Source organism: Trachurus trachurus (assembly GCF_905171665.1).
Source record: "Trachurus trachurus genome assembly, chromosome: 4".
NCBI classification, from domain to species: domain Eukaryota; kingdom Metazoa; phylum Chordata; class Actinopteri; order Carangiformes; family Carangidae; genus Trachurus; species Trachurus trachurus.
Window position 1 is genome coordinate 22240594 of NC_139898.1, and position 24784 is coordinate 22265377.

At 42.2% G+C, this 24784-nt stretch overlaps 2 protein-coding genes across 2 annotated transcripts in view; both read right to left on the reverse strand.

The window, feature by feature from the left end:
* Nucleotides 1–782: 782 nt before the first annotated feature.
* ndufa7 (NADH:ubiquinone oxidoreductase subunit A7) lies at nt 783–2805 on the reverse strand. Its single transcript, XM_083969872.1, has 4 exons — nt 2699–2805; nt 2386–2435; nt 1308–1445; nt 783–999 (listed from the first exon to the last, which is right to left on the reverse strand). The coding sequence occupies exons 1-4, from the start codon at nt 2747–2749 to the stop codon at nt 912–914; spliced, it is 327 nt and encodes a 108-aa protein (XP_083825998.1). The 5' UTR covers nt 2750–2805; the 3' UTR covers nt 783–911.
* Nucleotides 2806–7101: 4296 nt separating this feature from the next.
* Nucleotides 7102–24784, reverse strand: part of mast3b (microtubule associated serine/threonine kinase 3b) — a 33170-nt gene continuing 15487 nt past the window's right edge. The window contains exons 6-28 of the mRNA XM_083970347.1: nt 24602–24680; nt 22619–22776; nt 20860–20935; nt 19515–19724; nt 17679–17780; nt 16917–17049; nt 16028–16095; nt 15670–15761; nt 15235–15443; nt 14904–15042; nt 13829–13961; nt 13519–13684; nt 12449–12550; nt 12024–12146; nt 11712–11824; nt 11141–11307; nt 10745–10866; nt 10356–10556; nt 9606–9832; nt 9332–9454; nt 9085–9221; nt 8491–8675; nt 7102–8306 (exon numbers count right to left, since the gene is read on the reverse strand). Coding sequence (XP_083826473.1) covers nt 7216–8306; nt 8491–8675; nt 9085–9221; nt 9332–9454; nt 9606–9832; nt 10356–10556; nt 10745–10866; nt 11141–11307; nt 11712–11824; nt 12024–12146; nt 12449–12550; nt 13519–13684; nt 13829–13961; nt 14904–15042; nt 15235–15443; nt 15670–15761; nt 16028–16095; nt 16917–17049; nt 17679–17780; nt 19515–19724; nt 20860–20935; nt 22619–22776; nt 24602–24680 — 4156 coding nt within the window. The 3' untranslated portion in view covers nt 7102–7215. The remainder of the gene's footprint in view (nt 8307–8490; nt 8676–9084; nt 9222–9331; nt 9455–9605; nt 9833–10355; nt 10557–10744; nt 10867–11140; nt 11308–11711; nt 11825–12023; nt 12147–12448; nt 12551–13518; nt 13685–13828; nt 13962–14903; nt 15043–15234; nt 15444–15669; nt 15762–16027; nt 16096–16916; nt 17050–17678; nt 17781–19514; nt 19725–20859; nt 20936–22618; nt 22777–24601; nt 24681–24784) is intronic.

The following is a 24784-nucleotide window of genomic DNA, read 5'->3' on the forward strand; positions in this document are numbered from 1 at the left end:
CGCATATAGCTGTCAAAAATGTCGTAACCGAAGGAACAGTCTTCATATCATTATTTAACTAGGTTTGGAGGAGTTAAAAAATAATAATTTGAAAAACATCGAGAAAAAACACATAATAACACGCATTTAAACCGCAATTCTTGTGCTTATTAAATATGGCATCAATAAAAGTAAATAAAAACATTTTGGTTTGTAGACTGGGCTTACTAAATCTTCATGTTTTTTTTCTTCTTTACAGCTATTAAAGCTACCTATTTGATGTATATGCATTGGTTTTCTTAACTGCTGTTGCCCCTTGTTTGAAGGCAATCTCAGTTGAATTTATCAGACCCAGCTTTATTCAATGGTGAAGCGTGAAGAGTGTGCATCAACCTTTCGGCTGACTGTGTGGAACAAAATCCAGTCCCCAACCAAAGCGAGGTTCAGTTTATAAATACCTGAATGCTGCAGAAAATATCCAGAGCTTTCTAGTTTGCCACAGATATTGAACCATTACAGACAAGTTAAATGCAACAAATTCAGTTTTGGATCTTATGACACAGGACCGTCTCATTCTGGGAGGAAGACAAGGTCCAGTCCTTACCTCTTCAAGACACTTCCCTTTCTGGCTGGATCCAGCTGTTGAGTTGAGACACACATCTGCCATGATGTCCTCACTACTATCCCAGTGTCTTTGCACTCGTTATGCACAAACTATCCTTCACAATGACAGTAAATGCATTCACCCAGATGATGTGACGTTTGGTGCGCAACGTGACCAGAATAACCACGCGACAAAAATGTAAACATATAACACATTTTATTCACACTAGTTATTGTACAGGATACAACCAACACTTGCTGTGGTCAGGTTTCTACAGCTGATTGCAAAAGAGAAGTGAGGCTGATGCTGCAGCTGTTTGTCCTGCTGCTCACAGATACGGCTGGTCTGTGGAGAGTGATGGCTCTTTATAGACGGCGCCTGGAGTAACTGGAGGCTTTGGAGCTTCAGCAGCTTGGCTAGAAGAGATTAAAAAAACACAGGTAACTCTAAAGCTGTCAAAATGTTGGTTTTATGAAACTGCAAAATAATGATGTGAATCCTCATGTTGTCAAAAGAACTGGATTATTGTGATTATTTGAGTCCCAAAAAAGTGAGAGTTCAATGGCTAAATAAAGCTCTGTTCACTGGATATGCTTCCTCTGCTTTTTACTTTAAATCTGTCTATTATAAAAGGCTGTATCTTACTATTACAGCGATGTCCTTCTCTGGTTATTCTAGTTAAATCACCATGGTACATAAAAATGCTTTGGTTTGAGTGAATTACCTGCCAGCAGTGAGAGCTTTTTGTGAAGACATGACAACTGTGGCGGGTACCGACTCTCTGCGTCCGTCTCTGGTGTAGTAGTAGTTGTCAGCGTACTTGTGGCTTGGTCCTACTGCCAGTTTGGGTGGTGGCTGTGTCCTATTGGGGATTAAAAAAAACATTATAAACAAAACAAATCTGCATGTCTGCCTCAAAGCTGTCCACAAGTCATAACAATCCCTAAAATGAGTGTTTGGCGTAACATTTTTAGCAGATGCATTATTTCCTTTAAAGCTGCATATAGATGCTGAACCTTTGATAAGATTGTCAGGCCCTAAACTTACATTTTGAAAAAAAAAAAAAAGACATATATTAGTCATTTTATTTAGAAAAATAGACATCTGGTTTTGGATTGTTCTTGGTCCAGTAACACATGCTGCATAGATGGACATTTTTAAGGCACATAATGAGAATTAGACCCACATTTACATTTCTGTCCATCAGCATGGAGGCAAATCAATTTTGAATTCATTCAACAAAAGACACAAAATCTCCACATGTGAAGTCACGATGATCAATTACAAACAACAGATATTGTGGCTCTGATTTCTGCATCACTGAATCAGTCTGGGATCAGATGAAAAGACACAGGAGACAGACAGAGGACCTTGAAAAAAAATAGTTCACAGGAGAACTGGTGCTGGTGCTGGTCACACCAAACACAAAACAAAGCAAACAAAAAGCATCCTCATTTTACTGCCAGTGCCTATGACAGGGCCAATTATAAACATGGATAAAACAGACCTACAAACTCTGGAGTAGTGAAAAAGGTGACCAGTTACAAAACCAAAACCCTCTTCATTCACTTCTACTACTCTGGTTGACATAAAAAGGGTGACTGTAGCCAAAAGGTGACCAGTTTGCAGGTGTGAAAAAGCAGTTTGCAGCTCAAACAACAGCACAACAGACTATATTTCTAACAGACCCGACGAGCTGAAGTACACCTGCTGTTTTATGAATGTGATTCCCTGCTAAGTTAAATGTCAATTACTTATTATTCACAACCAAGCTGCTCTCTGTCTGCAGCACTCACTCTCACCTCTTTGCAATCTCCTCATATCGCAGCTGAAGTTTGGTTTGCAGGTCCCGCTGAAAAACAAAGCAACCAAATCATCATCATCATCAGTCATCAAAACTTACCAATATAACAAATAAAGTTTAGAATAGATATAACACGGACTGTTTGTAGCTCACAACCGACCGACCGTGCTAGCTCTAACACAGCTGGCTAAAACCGGACATTTCCCACTGGTAACTTAATCCACTGTCAAAACAATCTGAGCCTGAGATAAACGTGTTCACATTATCTCCTGGCTTCGGTTTAAAGTCTGCCCGCGGTCTCGGTCGCTTACCCCTGCTAGAAAATTGCGAAGCCTCTGGATGATTTTAGTAGCAGTCGCCATGTTGGCTGTTGTGAAGGACACAGGAGCTTCTTCCTCTCCTCCTCCTGTGGTGCGGACACAAGTCACTCAACACGTGACTGCCCCCTCCCCACTGCAGGCCGGAGAGGGAACTGCAGCTGGTCGCCTAGCAAATAGCACCACCATATCCATATAAAGCTTTATTGCAGACACAGGTCCATGTAATGCATCACACAGTTTAAATAGTTTAAAAAAAGAATGGAAAATACAAAGATAAAAAAAAAAACAATACAACAAGAGTTTGCAATGCAGCTGAATGTTGTATTTATTTGTCATGGAAATGACAAGTGATGACAACCTCTGCTGTAATTCTTTGTCCAATTCTTTGTTTTTGCAAGGGTTCTACTTATTTTTTAGGCAAAAAGTATTAATAAAAAATGTAAAAGAGATAGTTCAACATTTTGGCATATTCGCCTATTGCCATAATCCAGTGGTTCCCAACCTTTTTTGGCTTGTGACCCCATTTTGACATCACACATTTCTGGTGACCCTACGCCCCCAATCAAGATGCACCAGCTCAGATATTTCCATATGCTGCATTTTATTTGAACTTGATTTATATTTGAAGTGAAAGTATAGAATACTGTTGTTTAAGATTGTGTGTGGTGTTTTAAATCATAATTTAAAAAAGAATAATAATTAGTTAAAAAATATATTTTTATCAGTAATTGTTTTGAGTATCAAATACCAGACATTTCAGGTGACCCCATTTGAATTTCAGGCGACCCCACGTGGGGTCCCAACCCCAAGGTTGAAAAACACTGCCATAATCCCTAGTCATAGGGGTAAGTTCATTACCATATTTGTTTTCAAGGTAAATTAGCTGTAGCAACTTAGTGATTCATAGACTAATGTTGGAAATATATGAGTCATGGAGAAAAAATATTTTAACACAACTGACCCTTTTTAGATGCCTTTTTTTTTCTTCTTTCTTTTTTTTGTCGCATTTTTTCACATCAGTGACAGTGCTACTTTACCATAATGTGTCGGCTAACAGTATGTAGTTTATTAATTAATCTTTACTTATTCAGGAAGTCTCATGAAGATCAAGAACAACCGACCTGCAATATCAGTAAGTTCTTGTCAGAAATGCTGAAGCACAAATCAGCTTTTACTGTAGTTTGTACTATGATTATTGTAGCAGGAGCACTTCCTGGACTCAACAACATTTACAATTTTGGAGGTGCTCTTTGGATGTGATAGTTGAAAAAAATATATCCAAGGCACTCTCTGTCAATTAAAAAGTCTATATTGCTATAGCTTGGTCATGTTCACCTTGAAAAAAAACTCCTATGGGTTTCGGCCACGCACGTTCTTCAGGGAGTCACACAGTTTTAAAGAGAGGAAGAGACCTAAGTTCACAAGACTACGTATATCTTAGTATGTAGTTAAAATACAATTCCAATGCCTCTGTATTAGCAGCCATTCATGTCAGATTAATGCATAGAAAGTAAAAAATGTGAGAGGACAAGAAGTGTGACAAAGTGAAACTGTTTATATAAAAAAAACAGATTTACACACATTCCCAGACTTATTTCCACCTGTTAGCATCCAAGAACCCAAAAACAACCAGTGGAGCCCAGCTAAAGATGAGTCAAAGAGAAATACAAAGTTTATTTGTTGCACAAGATAAACACAGTACAGGGCGACAATGCCGGTATACCATGCAATCAAGTATTACAGTTGTGTGCTTGTGTCATGCAGCATGCACTGAACAGAAGAGTCCACAGGAGAACACATGCACATGTACAGCAGTCTGACCCCTAAAAAAAAAACTAAAAAAAAACGAAAGAGTTTCAGTTTAACACCAGCTGAGAGTGTTGCTTATGCTGACCGGAGGCTGCAGCTGCCACCTCTCACTGCTGTGACATGACACTTTGGACCAGCAGAGATCAGCAGAGCAGCAGCTACATTCACATTCACAAGAGAAACCAGGTTATCCAGAGAAATCAGGGATGAGCACAGTGCAAAGAAGATGTCCACATGCAGCTGGGTGAACCAGGCAGACTGGTACATCACTACTGGTCCTAGTGATGTATTCTTTACCCATGTGGCATTTTCAAGTACAGACTGAACTGCACAAGTACTACGTCAAAGTATGTGAGATTAGCTGAATTTTTATCCAGTAATCTTCCATGTGAATGCTCCTCCTGATATTTCTGTATTCATCCTGCTTCAGCGTTTATTTCCCTGTTAGACAATGTTCTTATCCAGATGTGTACATGTTAAAAAACACATTGCAAACCAGTTTGAATATTTACATAATGATGAAAACACTGTCGGTTTCTCTAGAAGACCCTGCATCCCTTTGCCCAGCTAAGGAAATAGTTTCTTTCTCCAGGTAACTTCAGAGAGCCTATGGTAACTCTGTTAGTTAAGTGCATGTAAATCAGCTTGGTGCTAAATCAATCAATCCCAAAGAGCAGTTTCAGTGTAGTCCTCTTCCACGGTATCAAAGAGAGTAGCTTCATCATGTACAGCCACAGGATATAAAATGTTTGCACGGTACATATAGCATGTTTGTTCATTGTAAACAATTCTGTCAGACTGCAAAAAGAACTGAGTTTGGTCACATGACGACGGGACCCTGCGAGGTCGTCATCATGAGATCCAAGGACTGTTTTAAGAAGGAAGGGGGAGCTCAAGTCACATCAAACAACAAATCTGATGTTATTTAAACAAAAGACCCAAGAGAAAGTCGGTACAAAAGCCAGCAACAGCAACAGCCACTGACAAATAAGACAATCAACCTCGACCTCCATTTCTGTAGTGGAAAACTCTGCAGCACATCCAGACCAAGGTGTTTGGCAAAAAACAACCCCCCAAAAAACAAAAACAGCCCATTCCCACAAGCCAGACTAAAAAAAATATCCTGGTGCCACAAATCATCATTGTCATTGTGCATAATCTTTTCCTTCAACACATCTGGAATTACACAAAGTTGTTATCAAAATATACAACAATATTTCTACGATACAAACACGTAAAACATTTGTTCGAAGAAGCCCTGGGTTTGGATTCAACATAGATGTGTCGCCTCTTCGAAACTCAATTACAAAAAGCCAATGTCAAAATACATTAGTGCACTTCTCCCCAATGTAAACATCACTACACAGTTAATTAAGTAGGAGCAGGTCATTTTAGGCGTGGTGTCTCTCACATGCTCATGGGGGAAAAAAAGACCAAACATCAGGGGGAAAAAAAAAAAAAAATCAAAAATACAATTTCCTGTTCTAAATGTGAAGTCACTTTATGCGAGTTCAAAATGTTTACACAAACAAAACGATATTCCTGTGATTCCCTCTGAAGAAGACGTTGACCTCAATTTGGCTGCTCAGTGTTTTTTGTTTTGTTTTCCTGTAAGATGCACGCTTCGAGTAAAACAAGTTATCGCAGCAAGATGCACAGCTGTTTCAGTGACTACAGATGTCAAAAAGTGAACAGAAGAATTAAAAAAATAAGCAATAACAATATTCGTCATACCTCCGTGACACAGGATTGCACTAACTTCACATCAAGTAGCCACAAACATGACATGCGACATAGAACTTCATTTTTCATGAGATGTTGTCGAGACTGGGACACAAGCAGAGAGAGAAAAAAAAGAACAGATTCTTAGCTTCATGTTGGTTTGAAATAACAAGCAACACAAAAGATTTGAATGGATGTTTCTGTTTTTAAAGATATGGCTTAGAGGACACTATACAAATATAATGGCACATACTGTCATACCCTTCTTGAGAGGAGGAGAATCCCAACAGCTGCAAAACTAACCTTATTTGTGCCTGGTAGTTTTCTTTTTGTTTGTTTGTGCCTTGTTCTGAGGCTGAGTGTGTGGACTGCAGGTGTGTGCTGTAGATAAAGACACATGTTTCTCATTGTATGAATTGAGCTTATTCGCAGGTTTATGACGATCGAGATCAAACTGCAGCGATGTCACCACGACTGGAAGCTGGACTGTTCAAATTCGAACACTGAGGGGAAACGACACGCGTTACTAAAAAAAAGAGTTCTCGTACCTTTTGGTCCAACGACAGTTATGCCCAGCATTATCAGAAGACTGTGTACCACAACAATTCATTTAAAAATAGACATTTATAGAAAAACATCCAGTCAAAGGACATAAAACCACATTTTATGAATACAAAAATGTTGAGCCCTGGCTACTCAACCAATGAAAACTTCCCTCTTTCCCTGTTTACCAACTCATCATAGTTTACAAATGTAATAAATACAACCAGAACGTCTGCAAATCCTTGAGGCGAGTATTTACAAATTAAAAAAAAAAAAAAAAAAAATTCAAGTAAAATCCTCTCCCACTCTTTTGCAGCCAGACAGGTTTGTAAATGAGTTCCCAGTTTTCAGTTCATCTGGCTCGGATTACAAAGCACCCTCAGAGTTGCACTTGAAAAGATTGAAAGGAAAGAAATGAGCAGAGCTGTGAGCGCTCACTTTCTCAGATTCCCTTTTTGCAGCGTTTCCTTCCTGCTCTCCGTTTTCTCTGTTGACGGTCGGACTCGGAGAACAGAGGGAGTGATTCCCGCGGCCTGAGTGCGGCTGTTGTCAGCGAGGGGACATCCCACCCGCTGCTTCTGCGACGGAGTGACGTCGATGTCGAACTCGGCTTTCTCCGTGGTTTCCTCGCTGTCCGAACACGGCTCCCATTCGTCCTGCTCCTCGCTCTCCGTCGAGCCCTGCACGGCGATCTGGGGCACCAGGGTGAACCTCCTCACCACCGGCACTTCCAGCTCCACCTCCTCGCTGGTTTGGGGTCCGGTGACCATCCAGGCCGCCCTGTGCTGGTGCGGATGCAGAAGTTGCATTTGTGCTCCAGCCGCCGTGGTGGTCACCGTGACCGTGGTGCTGGTTTTCTCCTCGGGCTCGTCGAAGCTCACTTCCTGCACCGCTTCCTGCTTCTTAAAGGAGTCGCGCCGCTCCGACAGGTTCAGCTTCCTCATCACGACCAGCTGCTCCGATCGTTCGATCCCGGGGTCCCTCAGCCTCTGGCCGCCGATGTAGCCCCCCAGCCGGCTGTGGTCGACCCCGATGTAGGAGCCTCCACAGGCGCCCTCGGCCTCGGAGTCGCCCAGGAAATCGGCCTCGCAGTAAAATGGCACTTCCAGCGTGTGCCTGCGCGGGGCGTACGACTTTTTATCTGCGTGATACACCCCCGACAGCTTCTCGGCCGACTGCACCCTCTTCAGAAGAGGAGACCGGGGCGGCTCGGCGCTGCGGGGGCGGACGATGTGTCTGACGATGGTGGGCGGAGACAGGGTCTTGCCGTGATAACTGTGGAGGCTTTTAGCGAAGCCGGGCAGCGGGGACGGAGAGCGCTGTGGCGAGAGGGGCTGTGTGGAGGAGGAGTTGCAGGCCAGGGGCGAGGGAGGGATGTTGCTGGTCGACTTCCTGCGGCCGACCTTGTTGAAGCGCTGCGTGCTGAGTTTGGAGCCCAGGCCGTGGAGGGAGCTGGGCCGGATGTGAGCGGCAGGAGAGCTGGGAGAGCTGGAGCACGGAGATGTACTCTGAGGGGAGTTTGTTTCTGTGAAGAAGCACAGTATTTTACCTTTATGAGCACACAATCAGCACCATAAAAGATATAAACACAACACCATCTGTGGAGGTGTCAAGATTTGGCACAACTGCTGAAACCTCTATTGATCCTGCTGCTTTTTAAAATGTTTTTCACTTTATTTTCCACATCAAAAACCCTGACAGTGACTCACCAAAGGCCTGATGGTCGGGTGCGGGGCTGCGGCAGGGTGTGGAAGGGCCGGGCGAGAGGCTGTGCGTTGGAGACCCTGGGAGACTCTCACTGGAGGAGACAGAGTGATGGAGACCGGAAGAGAAGCTGCGGCTGCTGTGCATCACCGTGCTCTGCTTGGACAGCTTCTTCAAGATGCTTCGTCGCCTTGGAGAGGAGGAAGAGGAAGAGTCGGATATTTGATGTCTGTGTGTTATAATGGCCCTTATTTGTATTTAGGATTGTTGGTGTCCTTCTCTTTTTACAGTGATTGATTTTTATTGTAACAGTGTTTTTGAATGTCCAATTTTTCAATTAAGTATTTAATACATAAGCAATTTCAAAACACAACAGAGCATAAAGCTGAGGGTAAATATTCACCATAGCAAGGGAATAAAATGATGCATTGAATGTAATCATACTAGTACAAACAGGCTCCTGCACTACAGTTAACAGTTAAGTACCACTAGAGGGAGACAGAGGACTCAGGGTCGTTTTTCTTCCCAGTTTTCAAACAGTAAACAAGAGATGAGTAACGCTGCAGAGAGCGAGTAGAAAGCAAACCTCAGATTCTCACCTGTCATAATTGTCTCTCCTCTTGCTCTTCTTGCTGCGACGAGCCATCTTGCCTTTGTGCTTGGTCTTGCGAGCAGGACCGACTTTGATTGACGTGTTCTCAAGTGCTATGGTCTGAAGCGCCACCTTGTTGCCGCTCTGCACATTTCAAAGGAATGAAATAATGATTCATTTGAGCCAGGGAAAAAAGGATGCAACTGTAAAAATGATCAGTGACAACCTGCCGCAGCAGTTGTGAGTCGTCGTACCTTCAGCAGCAGCTCTATCATCTCAGGGTGGACCAGGCCTTGGACAGACTCTCCGTTTATGTGGGTGATGAGGTCACCGGTGCTGAGCCCTGCCTGGTGCGCTGGGCTGCCCTCCTCCACACTCTGTTGAAACAGCAAAACAGAGCATGAGAGGAGTTTTATTTGAGCATTACATAACCTCCTTTTTATACATTTATCCTCTGGTGTAGCATCGGCAGAGTAAAAACACTCAAAACAAACAAGGACCAGTTACAAGCTGTGTGTCACTACCCACCAACACCATGTGATGGACCGTGTACACATCGCTGTCACCCATGTAGACCCGTATGGCCTGCAAGGTGAAGCCGAACTTCTTCCCTGAGGTGTGGATGATGATGGGCGGCCTCAAGCTGCCGGTGCAGAGCGACAGGTCCCTGCTGGGTGAGGAGTCGCGGGATGAGGGGTTGGAGGACAGCGAGCGCGGGGAAATGGGGCTGGGCTGGAGGCCACCAGGCGAGTCATCTACCAAAAAAGAAAAACACAAAAACACGATCGTTATCTTTAATTTTTCTGACCACATAACTTTAAAGTAAGGAAGATATTATTTGAAAGAATAAATAAGTTAGGGATATAAGTTAAAATTAATCTTCACAAAAACATTTTAATATGTTAAATATGTAGTTAAAAAGAGACTTATTTCACTTGATTTGATTTAAAGTTACATTAAAAGATGGACTTCACTATGCTCTAGGAGCAAAAGTGAACGTGACGTGATTACGTCAGTTTGATTATGTTTAGGCTTCCATGCTGTACCTTCTCACTTAGCACACACGCTGTATGTTTTTCCCATTTTTTATTAACTAAAAAACGTCTGAATTGAAGCAAAGTCTTGCTTCGTCATTTTTAGTCTATAAATTGAATCTGCAACAAAGTTCACATATGATTTGGTGTCAACAAATCTGGTAAATATGGTTCGGTAATCATTGGATTTGAAAGAATTGTGTATTTTTTGAGACTTTGAGGTGGTGATGACGCCCTTTTGTACCTGTAGTGATGATGAGAGACAGGGCCGAGACAGAGGCTGATTTAGGGACCTTCCCCCCACAGGGAAGCCTCTGTCTGTCCGGTGTCTCCAGCTGGTTGCCGAAGCGTCGCGGGCCAGCTGGTTCCTTGGGGGACGAGTGCTTGGCCCCGGTGCTGTTGCTGCGAATCCTGATCCGACGAAGGTTTGACACAACCACCTCAGCTGCAGGTAACGCAGATTAAAGGGTTAACAGGGGGTAAAGCTCAATTTTATCCCTATAGTTATGCAAAAAACTGTGTCAAAAGTAGTGTTATGTGAGGTCACAGTGACCTTGACCACCACTAAAATCTGTTCATCTTTGGATGTGTGTCCCTGGCTGTTGTTTGCCATTAAAAAAAAACAGAATTTACCTTCATCGTCAGTGGAGAGGGCAAAGCGGGGCATCGTCTCCAGGCTGTGTGTGCTGCTCATCACTAGAGGGCTGGTGCTCCTCTCAGACTGGGAGGAGCTGGAGGACGCCCGAGGGCGAAGGCTTCAAGTGGAAAAAGACCAGTAGGACAAGTAAATCAACTGGTGCAAATGTGCAAGTGATCACATCAACACTGTGTTTTGACTGACTCTTGCTTTTAAAAAGATAAGGAAGTAAATGTTCAGAGAGCTTGTAAACTATTCATTTATTCAAGTTTTATTATTCAGGTAATCTAGCAACAAATTGCTGAGTGAGAAGTAAGGATAAACCTAAAAGAACTGGAGGAAAATGGAGTGAAAGGAGGTTATGATACTGTATATTTCAGAGTTGTGCCAACCTGGCCATGCGTCCAGCGTGTCTGCGCTCTACGCTGCCTTCTGCTGGGCTCGGGGAGAGACTGAGTGCTCCCATGTCCCCGCGGTCCTCTTTGTCCTCACTGTGGCTGCGGTCGGAAGAGAAGCTCAGGTTGGACGGCGTTGCCAGGTGTTCTGTGCTGCTGTAAACCTGAGATGAAAAACAAAACGAGCAGTTGTGTAAGTACTGAAGAGCTTTCAGGTGATTTGTTTTTTTTAAATGCAGTGCCGGGATATTGGATGTCCTTCAGTCCACTTTCTCATCCAAAAAGCACGACACTGACACAGGTCATTTCTATTTCACACCTAACACTAATTAGCTGCACATGCATTTTTCACACACTGTGGTTTTCAGTTTTTTGATGACTAACACTTTTAAGAGGTAAAATATAGAGGAAACAGACAGAAAATTGTCACATTTTACCCAATTCTGTCATATCATTTTTTTTTCTTAGCATGTAAACATTGGCTTATATAAGTAAACATTGTAAATATTCATAGAATTAATGCTGAGGTTTCTTTTGCTCAAACCTCTGAAGATCTCGTCCTCCTTACCTTACTGAAACGATGCGACCAGGAAGAAAATTTACTGATTTCCAAGGAAGACTCTTCATCATTGGTTTCCTCATCCTCGTCAGACGCCAAATGATGGTAGCGTTCTGATCGAGCTGAAGACGGAAACAGAAAAAGAAAGAGGAAGAAGTTTATATTTTCCAAAAAATACAGGGATATACAGTCTGTGGTGGTTTTATTCGTCAGTAATTGTACATCAATGCTGTCAATCATTGATTTTCAAAAAAGCCTGAGGTCAGGATGTAACTTTGATCAGAAGATATTTAATATAATCCCATGTCAACTGTGACGTACTGTCGAAGTAGCTGGTGTCATCCTCTGCTTCCAGCTGAGGGATGAATTCAGCTTTCTGCCGCAGGAGTCCGTTCCAGTCCAAACCCAGGAAGAAGGGATGCTGTTTGACCTCCGAGGCTCCGCCTGCAGCCAGGTGAACACAGGATGAAGTTCAGCGATTAGTTTTTTTAAATGTCTTCTCATAGACGTTTTCTATTCAAGTCTCCACTTATAGATATTATTTCTTTTATTTCTTTTCAATAAGAATAAGTTTAGGAGGAAGCCCCCGTTTTCATTTCCCTCATGCTACAACAATCTTGACTTGCATTTTCAATTTGGAAATAACAACCCATATTTATTTTTAAAAATCAATCTATATTCTTAACAACATTATTAATGCATATGCAGCTTTTTCATGTGGTGGCCAGCAGTGAACTCCACAGTACCAGTTCCCAGTCGGTCTAGGGGACTCTGTCTCAGCAGGCGGGTGATCAGGTCCTGGGCATCAGCAGGTAAAGCATCGTCTCCTTCAGGCCAAATTATGTCGTCTGCAAAACACAGATATAGCAGCCGGTCAGCAGATCAGTATATAACAATTGCATGGCCTCTGCACTATTTATCCAGCACTACTAGGGATGCACATTTTGAATTTTTTTTCTGACCGATAACCGACGCTCGTTAACCGATTATTAACCGTTAACCGATAAGATTAAGAATCTTGCGGCGCACGGCAAAAAAAAAAAATAATAATAATAATAATTTTGGTTTCAAATTTTTTTTTTTTTTTTTGCCATTAAATACACACGTGCGCCGCGACAGCTGATCAGTGGCTCTGTCTCAGCTGATCGCGCTGTGGAGGTTAGATCGTCCAATGTAGAACTGTTTTTATACAAAGTGCAGCCAAACACCAGGCTGAAGGAGCAGCAGAGCTCCTCTGACAGCTCCTCTGTGGAGCTGCAGGAGAGCTGCAGCTGAACAGGCTGGAGAGCAGCGACGTCCTCTTTTTTTTTTTTTTTTTTTCCAGCGCCGTTGTTACAGGTGATTCACATCTATGTCCGTGTAGGTACATTTATTGTCTGATCTTCCTTCATGGGGGCTGCTGCACATACTGTCAGTCCTCCTGTGGAACTTTGTGCTGTGAAATATGACTGAAGGCACGTGAACTCTGCACGTGTCGACACGCCCCCATGAGTTGACGACATAAGGAGCTAATAAAATAAATAAATAACCAATAGTATTAATCGGTCAAAGTTCTTGTTATCGGTTAACGGTTAATCATGTGCATCCCTAAGCACTACTATTATCTATACGTCGGTCTTTTGTTGAAACATATCAAATGTTTTCATGTGGAGGAAATTAAACGAACAACAACCTTTGCTTTTATCCTGTAAAAAGCAGGAATATTTTCTTGAGTTAAGTCCATGCTAGTAGGAAATGTTCATCTTAGAAAGATGTGTTGAAGTGTTAAAAGGCAAGATGCATCTTTTTCTATTTTTCCCGTCACTTCAGCACTCACCACTAACGACTTGGCCAAAAAGCTCCTCAGGAGTGTCTCCGAAGAACGGGACGCAGCCGACCAGAAATTCATAGAGGATGACGCCCATGGCCCACCAGTCCACAGGCTTCCCGTAGCCCTGTCTGAGGATCACCTCCGGGGCGATGTACTCTGGAGTGCCACACACCTGCACATGCAAACCATCACAGGTGAGTATGGTAAAAAAAAAAACATAACCAGCTTCTTCCACAATCATGTCTGTCACAAATTAGTGTCGTTTGTCCTAGATTCATAGAAATGTTTGGTCGTTTTACTTCTGAACTAGACTCACCTGTTTGTCAATAAACTCTCTTGTGTCCTTCTCCATGTGACCCTCGTACAGGTTGGTTGTCATGTTCATCAAACCAATTTTAGACAGGCCAAAGTCCGTCAGCTTGATGTGGCCCATTGATGTAATTAACAAACTGAAAACAAAAAGAAGTTGGTCAATATAAGCAGTTAAACTGTATTTGTGTATTTAAGTACTAGTAGCCTGAATTAAACTTAAAGGGATAGTTCACCCAAAATTCAAATTTCACTCATTATCTACTCACCCTCATGTCAACTAATAGCTGTGAGAATTTTCAGAGTCCTCCGTTCCTTCTCTGAGTTACGGGGGGGTCTGCGCAGCAGTATTTGTCCATATAATGGTTGTCAATGGACACCACGTTTCTTCGTCCAAAAAGACACACCAAAAAACATCCAAATACCTCCATACTGCTCGTCTGTAATGTCCCTCTTGTATTGAAGCCCCGACATGAGAAATTGTTCCGCCGGTCAGTGCAAATCACGTGAGATTTGCACTTACACAGGCAGAGCAGTGAACTGAGACACTGGGAGCTTCCGCTACAAACAAGCTTAAAATATAGACTTATTTAATTTTTTTCGGAACAATTTCTCATGTCGGGGCTTCAATACAAGAGGGACATTACAGACGAGCAGTATGGAGGTATTTGGATGTTTTTTGGTGTGTCTTTTTGGACGAAGAAACGTGGTGTCCATTCACAACCATTATATGGACAAATACTGCTGCGCGGACCCCCCCGTAACTCAGAGAAGGAACGGAGGACTCTGAAAATTCTCACAGCTCTTAGTTGACATGAGGGTGAGTAGATAATGAGTGAAATTTGAATTTTGGGTGAACTATCCCTTTAAAAAAAAGGAGAAGGAGGACTGATAAAAGGAAGTTTGGACAAATCTGTGCCTAATCATAGGGAGAGCCATGTCTTAATTTAATGTTGTTTAATTTAAGGGATCCTAATGAGAAGCAAAAGCAAAGATTAAGGACTTATTCCCACGGTACAATTCTAAAAGAAATGCAAAAAATCTGAAAAAGGAGTGAAATGTGAGGTGCTTTGTGTTCTCACTTGTCAGGTTTGAGATCACGATGCACAATCCCATAGTTGTGAAGGTACTCCAGGGCCAGAACTGTCTCAGCAAAGTACATTCTTGTCATTTCTACTGGCAGCGGGCCCATGTTCTTCAGCAAGTTGGCGCAATCGCCACCTTAACAAAAAAGAAAAATAGTGAAATCAGTGGTGCTACACTCATTTTGTTTCTATTTCTCTGTCTAAGCAACTGAAACTGTTAATCAGGTATGATCTAGCACCATAACTTGTGAAATAAATAATCAGCAATAGCACTCAAACTGAGCCTGAGCCTGTCATAACGTCAGACTCGGCAGCCTCTCATCTTTACCTTCCACATACTCCATGACCATGCAGAGGTGACGTCGCGTCTCAAAGGAGCAGAACATGGAGACAACGAACGGGTTCTCAGCGAAGGTCAGGATGTCCCGCTCCACGAACGCCTGCTGGATCTGGTTCCTCAGGACCAAGTTCTGCCGATTTATCTTCTTCATGGCAAACCGCTGGCGGGTCTCCTTGTGGCGGACCAGATACACAGCCCTGTGAAAAACATCGCATCAGCCCTGTTAGCCTCGAGGAGAAAACACAGTTTGGTGCTTTTTGCAGAAGATTTGAGCGTCCCTTATTCTTATTAAAATCATGGCAATATAGACAAGATGCTTTTGCATGAAGTTGCCTTTGCAGCAGCCACAGGAAGAGAGGATGAAATAATAGCAAAGAGATATGAAACAATGCTAAAGCTAAAACAATGGACCATCGTTCTTACCCATAAGCTCCATTACTGATGAGTTTGATGGTCTCAAAATCACTTTCAAAAGGTTTCCTCCGAGTGGGTGTCAGTGTCTGTGGGGCCTTATTCTACAGACAGGAAGCAGACGCATGATGCCAGTGGAAGTTAAGAGGGAAACACAGTGGAGGCATTTATCATGGTAGGATTATGACAGTGTAATTAATCCTACAGAGGCTGGCAAACTGGCATGTAGTGTCCTCATTTAATCCATACTGTATGTAATTCTGTTTACACTCAGGGAGGGTCTCAAAAACACATTTAAGGACACAAATGATATGTCTTGAGGAAGTATATGTGAGATGCTTTAAGAATGTTTTCAATAATAAGTTCTTACCTCCACATGGACATCTGGTTCAACTGATACTGAAGGAGTGGCTTCATACTGTTCAAGCTGCACCATGTCTGGAAATCAAAGGGAGAGTTTGACATCATCACAAGGAATCATTAACTTCCATCACTGACTCATCCTCATCCATCTCTGCTCAGCTCTGTTCACCCATGGTTAAAGCTTAACGCCTATCTAAAGGGCTGTCACGTGAATGTAAATGTTAGTCAGCAGCCTGGGTATATAAATTCAAATTGATCTTATATCAACGGTCTGAACGATGTGGACAATTTACATCCACACACTTCCTGCCTCAGTCTGAACTGCTACTGTTTTGTTTTGTTTTGTTTTTTATTATCTTTTTTTTATGTTGGTTCATAAGTGCTTTTTCTAGGACGTTAGCCAAATCAAATATGAAGTGACATCAAATATATGCACACAGTGACAATAACAAAAGACAAAACCAGCTGGTTAAAACACATTTCTGTTACAGTTTGGGTCCATGGTTTTGTCTGGGAAGGGAAACAACACACAGAGCAACTTGGCTTTGTTTCCTCTGTTGAATCACACTGTCCTCTACACTGACACTGTCATCCAAGCTTCCAGATAGCACTGCTGTAATTATCTCAAGCAAATGATGTATGATTTTCTCATTGCCATGGCAATACTAACAAACAGTCATTTGAGCGTTTCACTACAAGCCGCGAATACTGTGTGACAAATACCTCTTGATTCAGTTTTGTACTGTACCACACAGCCTTGACGTCCACGGTGCTAAAATAAGTAACTTGTGCAGTTTTCTCTTGTTCAACTTCACAGCTGAACTCAGATGTGTGAGGAAACTGCAACACTTTGTGAACAGAGTACAAGACGTTGATTCAGAGCCGGTTTCCCTCACCTTCCAGCAGGTCCCGCGCCAGACCGAGCTGGCTGATGATGTACCGCGGGATGTCCGTCTTGATCCCCTGGCCGACCTTGGCGTGACCCTCCGCTGCCTCGAGTAAGTGATAAAACTCTTCTGGATCAAACTCCTGTCAACAGCATTCAAGTCTCATTAGTGTGATGCCGGCTGAGGTTAATATCCTGACAAGACTGAAGTCAGAGAACAAAACAGCAAAGGCAAGTGTTTCATCTGGATCAAGTCAAAGGCAACTGAAGACCAGCTACAGTTGCTATCTAAAGGCATCTACGTATCTATCTGACCTGGGATGTTCAGCTTCCTGTCCAAGATGCTTCAAGTGTAGTCGCTTTGATTTACTACCAGTACCAAACCAATTGGCTGTATGAGCTATAATTATCTACCTATCTAGCTATCATGTAGTTATCCTTGGGTTTATATGCTAAGGTCTTGAATTATCTGCTACTTATGTGGGACACTCAAATGTCAAAAAACAAATTGAGCTCAACAATTTAGTTTTTCCAGACACAGTTCCCCAATTTCTTTTGGATGATCACATGCCTCGCTGACAACAACAGTCTAAATTGTTGTCTTTTTCCTGCATAGTGAACTTTCCGTGTCGTGCTCTGGTGACACACATGCATTTCCTATGAGAGAATAAAGGTCAGACTCTCATTTCAGTCTTACTTTACCGTCAACGCCTGCCCATTTCAACATAATCTCATTTTCAATTAGGAAGAGATTTTCTCTTCCACAGCTTACCAAACACTCAAGGAGGCGAGCTGGCCGAGAGATTATGATGAGGATCTTCCTCACCAGCTGGGTGATGATAGTCACCTCCTCGCTTTCAGAGCGCTCGTAGGCCTGGAGAACAGCGGGGGAGCAGGAGCAGAGATACATTAATTAATTAATAAATAAATCAAAGTCAAAAGACAAGTTTATATACGTGTCACAAAGAAGCTAATTAAGAACATGCATACTTAGAAATAAGAACACATAGGTAATGTTGAAAATTGACACTTTAGATCAAATCAATTTATTTATTTCGGGCATGTCAATTTAAATCATCATCATCACACTTCATCTTAGTTCAATAATACAATGCACATGGCCGAAAGGGAAAGCGGGAGAAGCAAAAGCTTCTGTGGAGCCATTTAAGATTTTGTATAAACTAGGATTTTGTATAAACTAGGATACCTAAAATTGTAAATACACCACATTTTGAGACTACAAGGAATAAATGACAGTATGTATGCATCATGGAAAAGTTTTAATAATTTCAAATATATGCATGTGTATCTTTGTTATGTTATATAATATGATGATGAAATGAAAGATTGGGCGCACAAAAAGGATGTAAACGCCCTTTATTATCAGGCACGGTTGTTTAAGTGGAAAATGATTGGTGTGAAGACAGAGGAACATGTTTTGATGACCATAGTGCCATTTCCTCCACCCCTGAAATAGACCCTAGCAGAAGCTCTGCATGAAAAATAAATAGGAAGGAAAATGTAGGTTTATAATACACAAAACAGATGGGTATGACATCAAAATAAATGTGCAAACACATACTGCCTGAAAGAACTGCGTCAGAGAAAACAAGTTGTTAAACTAAGGAATTATTAGAATAATCACTGGGTGGGTGTGTTGAGTCTAAATGAGTCATCCATGGCATTTCTTCTAGACGACTGGAGTGACAGTCTGTACTAGTGGAGCAGTGAAATACTATATATGTATTTCTCTCCCAGGCATTTGCATGTCATGCAAGTCGGTTTGAATATGAGCGATACACTCCAGCAATTACAGACCTAAGAAAAAATGCCTGAGGTGAGAGGAATTCAGACAATGACTGGAGGCCAACAAATAAAAAGTCTGTGCATTGTTGTCAAATGTTTTTCCTCGTAAAGCTGCTGCTCTTGTATCAGGAAGAGTTGTTTGTTTTTTTTAAAGGTTTTGCTGCCAAATGAACAAAACCTGTCACAGCAGAGGACAAACCCAAGGCAGATGATGTTAGAGCTCTTTAAAGCAGAGTCATTCATATGAAATCACATTTATAAGATGTCTGAAACATGTCATTTTATTGTTTAAAACTGTCAAAGCGTTTAACAAAGTGGCCTCTGCACCCAAAAGTTTGTCTTGTGTGTTTGTGTGTGCATGACAGCATTTGTTCCGCTGTATGGGAACAGACTTATCAGTTCAGCTGGAGGTACAGCGAGTCGGCCATGCCTTCTGTCTGACAGCATGCAGAGGAACAGGGGAGGGGGTTGCTATAGAAACTAACATTTTAACCACCACACAGAGAAGACCTGTGACAAAAAGTGCCTCTCGCCATCGCTGACAATTTCCACTACCAGATCTATTGTCGTGTGCCTCAGGCTATCAGACAGACAGTTATCGACTGATTCGCCTGATTGCACATTTATCCCCGCCCACCCCCCGATCAATCCCCTTTCATAACTTCATCATATCCAGGTGACCAGTTAAAGAGTTCACACGCAAAGGATCATCAGCTTATGGTTAAAGCTGCAGTATGGGGATTCATGTTTTTTTTTTGTTTTTTTTGCAACGGTAAAATAATCTGTGTTTTTTTTTACCCACCTCATGCAGCAGCTTCTCCAGCTTCTCCTGCAGCTCAGCGAAGTAGCGAGAAGTCACCAGGCCTTTCTGAGACTTGTCCAGACAGTCTCGGACCAGCTCGACCAACTGGTGCTGGATGAAGCCCAGAACCCCGTCGGCCAGCGGGAGAGAGATGTCTGGAGAGCAGTGGGTGGCGATGTCCAACAAACGCTCCTCCATCTGGGCCGTGGCCTGCGGGGAAGCACAAGTAGACAATTACACATACACATACATGCTTTTAGGATTTTTTTTTTTTTACTCTTCACGGCACCAAATGTCCGTATTTCTGTGGGTGGATTCATATGGTCGTTGATCATTACTAGCGACTCAGCAATTACTTTGCCACATGCTGAGGTGTGTTCAACACTAAAACTCTGTTTCACTTCCAGACTCCACACTTAGTTTTGTTTACTGAGTTTTGAGAAATTTTGGATTCACAACCAAACTCTAGTTTGCACAGTGTGTTTGTTGCACATATGGATGGGTAGCTTTCACATTTGAATCGATACCTTACCGATACTCGGTACCTGGGAACCAGTACCGGTATACAACGGTACCTGTTTTCAGTACTTTTTTTGAGTGTGGTAATTAAAGTTATTTTGTCTATTAAAAAAATGGTCAAAAATCTGAATTTTGAATATTTCTTTCTCAACAGCATCAAAACTCATCAGGATCTAAGAGTATTTTATGTTTTAGGGATGGGAAATGATTTTCGAATTAATAGTCAAATAATCAAACAAATCAAATAGTTTATGAGACTATCGACTATCTTGTCTCGTCAGACAGACCCTCCCATAGACTGTATCCACTCTCGCTGACACACGCAACGCAAATGTGCATTCAGGTACCAAAATGTGGTACCGTTTGACTTCTCATGAATCGATACTTGGTACTTTGGTGGGAATTCAGTCGGTACCAATAAAAGAACCGAGTTCGGTACCCATCTCTAGCTGTTTTTTTAATATTTTGGCAGGACATCATCACATCATGATGACATATTCACTGTCCATTTTTTTTAAATATATACATAGAAAGAAAAAGACAAACGACATGGACCAATAAATAAAGAAAAAAGAAATATTAAAGAAAAAAGAAACAAATACAAAAAAACTCAAAACAAAAATGATATGTGCCTTACATATACCAGTTACATCTGATTTTACCAATACATAGTGAAATTCATTACACATGTCAATACAAAATTAATCATCTACTAAGGAGAGAAATGCATCCCATAGTTGTTGAAAATCAAGTATGGGAAAGGAAGATGCTTTTGCACATACATGGTTCCAATGGGAAAACTAACTTACGGATACCAGGTACGTACCTTTGGGAAACGTTCTTTGTAAACATGGTTCATCATGACTATCTCATTATCAAAGGAGACGCTTGACCGCCCGGGGCTGCGACAGAAACAAAACAACAGATTAGTTCATCTTATCTGATCCACAGAGGCATTTTCAGACTTATCAATACTCGATCCTATCCGTCTCTCCTCTGAGCCATTAGGTTGTGACGGGGTGTTAAAAAGGTGATAGTGTCACATTTATCGAGAAATGACCCCATCAATCGATCCTGCCCAGCTCCACCAAACATACACACATTAGCTCTCTGCTCATAGTTTGGCTTTTGACTGAAAAAGGTTTTTTGAGGTCAATATCTATATTTACACGTTTGATCTCGCCCTAACTCAAGCAATACGGTGAGTGAGGCGAGCACTCGATTTCTGCAGCTCTTAAGCTCCTGGAGCTGCAGTCAGTCTGGATTTCACTGTGAAGTTTTGATGTTTTCTCTTTTAGATGTTTCTGTACAGACAGCAGAGATGTCTTCTGGCCAAAATGTGTGACTCACCGACATCACCCAATTAGTCATTTATTGCAGCACCACCACCGGTTTTTAGACTGATGAGAGGGGTGTTTTTTGTTTTTTTTTCTTCACAGATGAATCTTACTTAACGAAGCTTCAAACGGAACAGATGGAGGGAAAACCTATCACATGCGAACAGGCTCCCTAAGCCATTTTTTGTCATGAAAGACGCCTCTGTTCGACTGGATGGCTGCTGCCCAACACACACTGCTGCATCTCCGCATCAAGCACACCCAACCCCCCGTAAACCACCACCACCACCACCACCCTCGCCTACAGTTCAGCAGCTAGATCCCCGAGGCGCTCTGTTAGCTAGCACGCCCACGCGCGGCGCACACACACCATGGTGCCAGAACACAGAGCGCTCCGGCATCGCACAAACAGCGCAGAGCAGAGCCAACAGACAAAAGTTGTCAAAAACCAGCGCAGCTCCACCTGCCTGCCGGCCAACAGGCGTGTGTAATCAATCAGAGTCATTTGAGAAGCCAAATGCTGTGTTTTTGCTTGTGATTTGTCTTGGTCATACCCACATACAGGCATCCTGACATCTGACAGTCTACCAATACGTAATGACAGCAGGGAGCTCATGAACAGCAGCACACCACACGCAGTCGCTGTCCAAATCTAAAATGGTGTTGTGTTTTTTTTTCTCCCCCCTTCCTGACAACGAGTTAGTTAATCCCTCAGGAAGGATTACTGGATTTAATCTGTGTAAAATATTCATTTCATCAGTTTAATGACATGCCAAGAAACACCATAAAACAGATGTTTAGACTTCAATACTCGGCTGTAAGGCAAGTGGTTTGATGGGAACATACAAGTGGTGAACACAAGTGTAATCCACAACCCTACTCTCATCTCAGAGTGGATCAACGGGGAAATAATGGACACTTAAAATTCACTGTCACATCTGATTCACAGTTGATAATGCTTGGTAATTCATAACATGTCAAAGAACAAAGATCCATGCAAAGCTTTAAAATGGTTCATGGATGATGAGAATAAGCTGCAGTCTATATCTTTCTACACAGACCAACCTTTTTTTCTAAGATAAATACAATATACAGGTATATATATATATATATATATATATATATATATATATATATATATATACACATACATACATATATATATATATATATATATATATACATGTATATATATAAAAACAATCATCTGTCAAGAACACTAATTCAGATGCAATAAGAAACCCGTACCTGAGGCTCCGAGACCGAGGCCGTATGACAGTCGAGGGCCGTCCATCCTCATCGGTCATGCTGTCTGTGCTACGGAAGTGTTTGAAAAGGAAGTGCAGCTCATCTTGTGTCGGCTGGTAGGGAAGCTGGTGAAGACGCTCCTGGGAGGACGAGGAGGACTGCACAGCACACACAGAGACGGATCCATCAGTCAGGAAAATTTACTTGTTTCCACATTCACCAGTTTCAAATCCTCACATTCATCTGATGCTCATATAACTAAACATTTATATCTCTTCAGTCTGGCTCAGAAACATGTTTAACAATTGAAATTGAATGATAATAGCTAATAAATTCTTATGGGCATGAAAAAAAACACAGTCTATATGCGTCCTATTACCCAAAATAAGACAAATGATTGAATACTTGGTAATTTTGTGCATCCATCTTCAAACAACATACAAGTTATCAAAAGATTAACACTCGTAACTCATGGCAAAGACAGAACAGAAAGTCAAAACTACTTTCAAAAACCAGCTGGGCTAATCCAGCCTCAAATGGATGATTCAAATGGACGATTAATGAGACAAAGTTAAGCCAAAGAAAGATTTAAAATGTGGCATATGTAGCATTTTGTGTTGGTCAAACTCAAGATTACAGCCCGAGTACAACTTCCATTTGCAAAGAGGACTCGAGTACTTGTCAGGCCTGATAGTTCAGTGGCATCACTCGGTTCAGCAGACCATAAGTACACAAGCATGTGTTCAGACAAGTTAGATAATCCTGAAGGTGAAAGGCCAGGTGGCAAAAGCAACATAGCTGTGTTTGACCTGTGTATCTGAGCAGCTGCCTCTCAACAATTAAATAAAAAAGGAAACTGTTTATTCATACCGCGTTACTCCACACTGCACATTCAACCAGTGTTTAGCTGTTGGGAATTTTCCACTCACACTCGTATTTACTTTCTAATTCATGACGACAGCAGCATAGTGCAGCCTGTGCCAACTAGAAGTCAACATAAGCCCGACCAAATGATCGCGCACCTGTGGAGGATTTCACTCAGGCCGGCGCACATGTCTGGCTGACGCATTTGAGTTTAGAGCTTTTTGGAGTTCGTTTTTTTTTCCAGGTAGTGGCGTAAACAATAATGAAGCCCAAGTATGCATCATTATTTACACGAATGAGCAATTTTTCATTCCGGGACACGATGTACGACGTTCTCGGGCATTTTGTTTGATTTTGCAGCCGACGTGTCCTGAACAGAGGCCGGACAGAGGGACGGCATCTGTGAAGTCTCTTTCTAATGCCCGAGCATAAAGAGGGCAGTGAGAGCCCAGTGAAGAGCCCTATTGTCCACTCTGACCTCAGGGTCTTTATGGAGGTCTACCCAATAAACTTCTATACAATAGCTCCACATGGCAGACTCACAAACCCAGCACCAGCCGCCGTCCCGCTGCAAACTGTTCACTGCCATGCGGCGTATCTACATCATTCAACTAAAAGTACAGATTTATTCTATCGGTATGTGCACTATATAATATCATTGTCATAACCTCCTTTAAAACTATTGTGATATAAAAGCTTTTGACATTTACATCCTGTAGATTTTGACATTTTCTCTCCCAAAATATGTTTACAGCAACATATTAATATGACAAATAATGTGATGCTGTGCTGAAAGGCCATCATAAAATGCCACTTGAAGCACTTAATCTAATAACTAACACACACACAAACACATTCAGACATGATCTCCTCATTGACCTGCATACACACACAGACTGTGCGTCTTACTGACTTCCACAGACTGGGAGAATGAGTCATTCAGGCACATGATGGAGGAAAACAATTAGTGGTTTGTCATCTCGGTCTTGGCGTTCTCTGTGGCCCTCATTGCATAAACGAATGTGCTATTTGGGCTGAGTGAGGTGTGAGAATCGCCTGGCCGCCACTTCTCTACAGGGAGGGGAGGGGTGGGGGGTGTCATGTAATTGGGTGACTTACCGAGACAGTGGAGCTCGGCGGATTGGTGCCATAGCCAGATGAGGGGAGGGATGCCAGGGACCATCTCCTGCCCTCAGCTCTGAGAGAAACGGACATGTACGTTACATAAGCTTCAGCGAAATAGGCATTAGTTAGCATTTCATATATGAAACTCCTTACATAACAGAAGACGTAGGAGTCCTG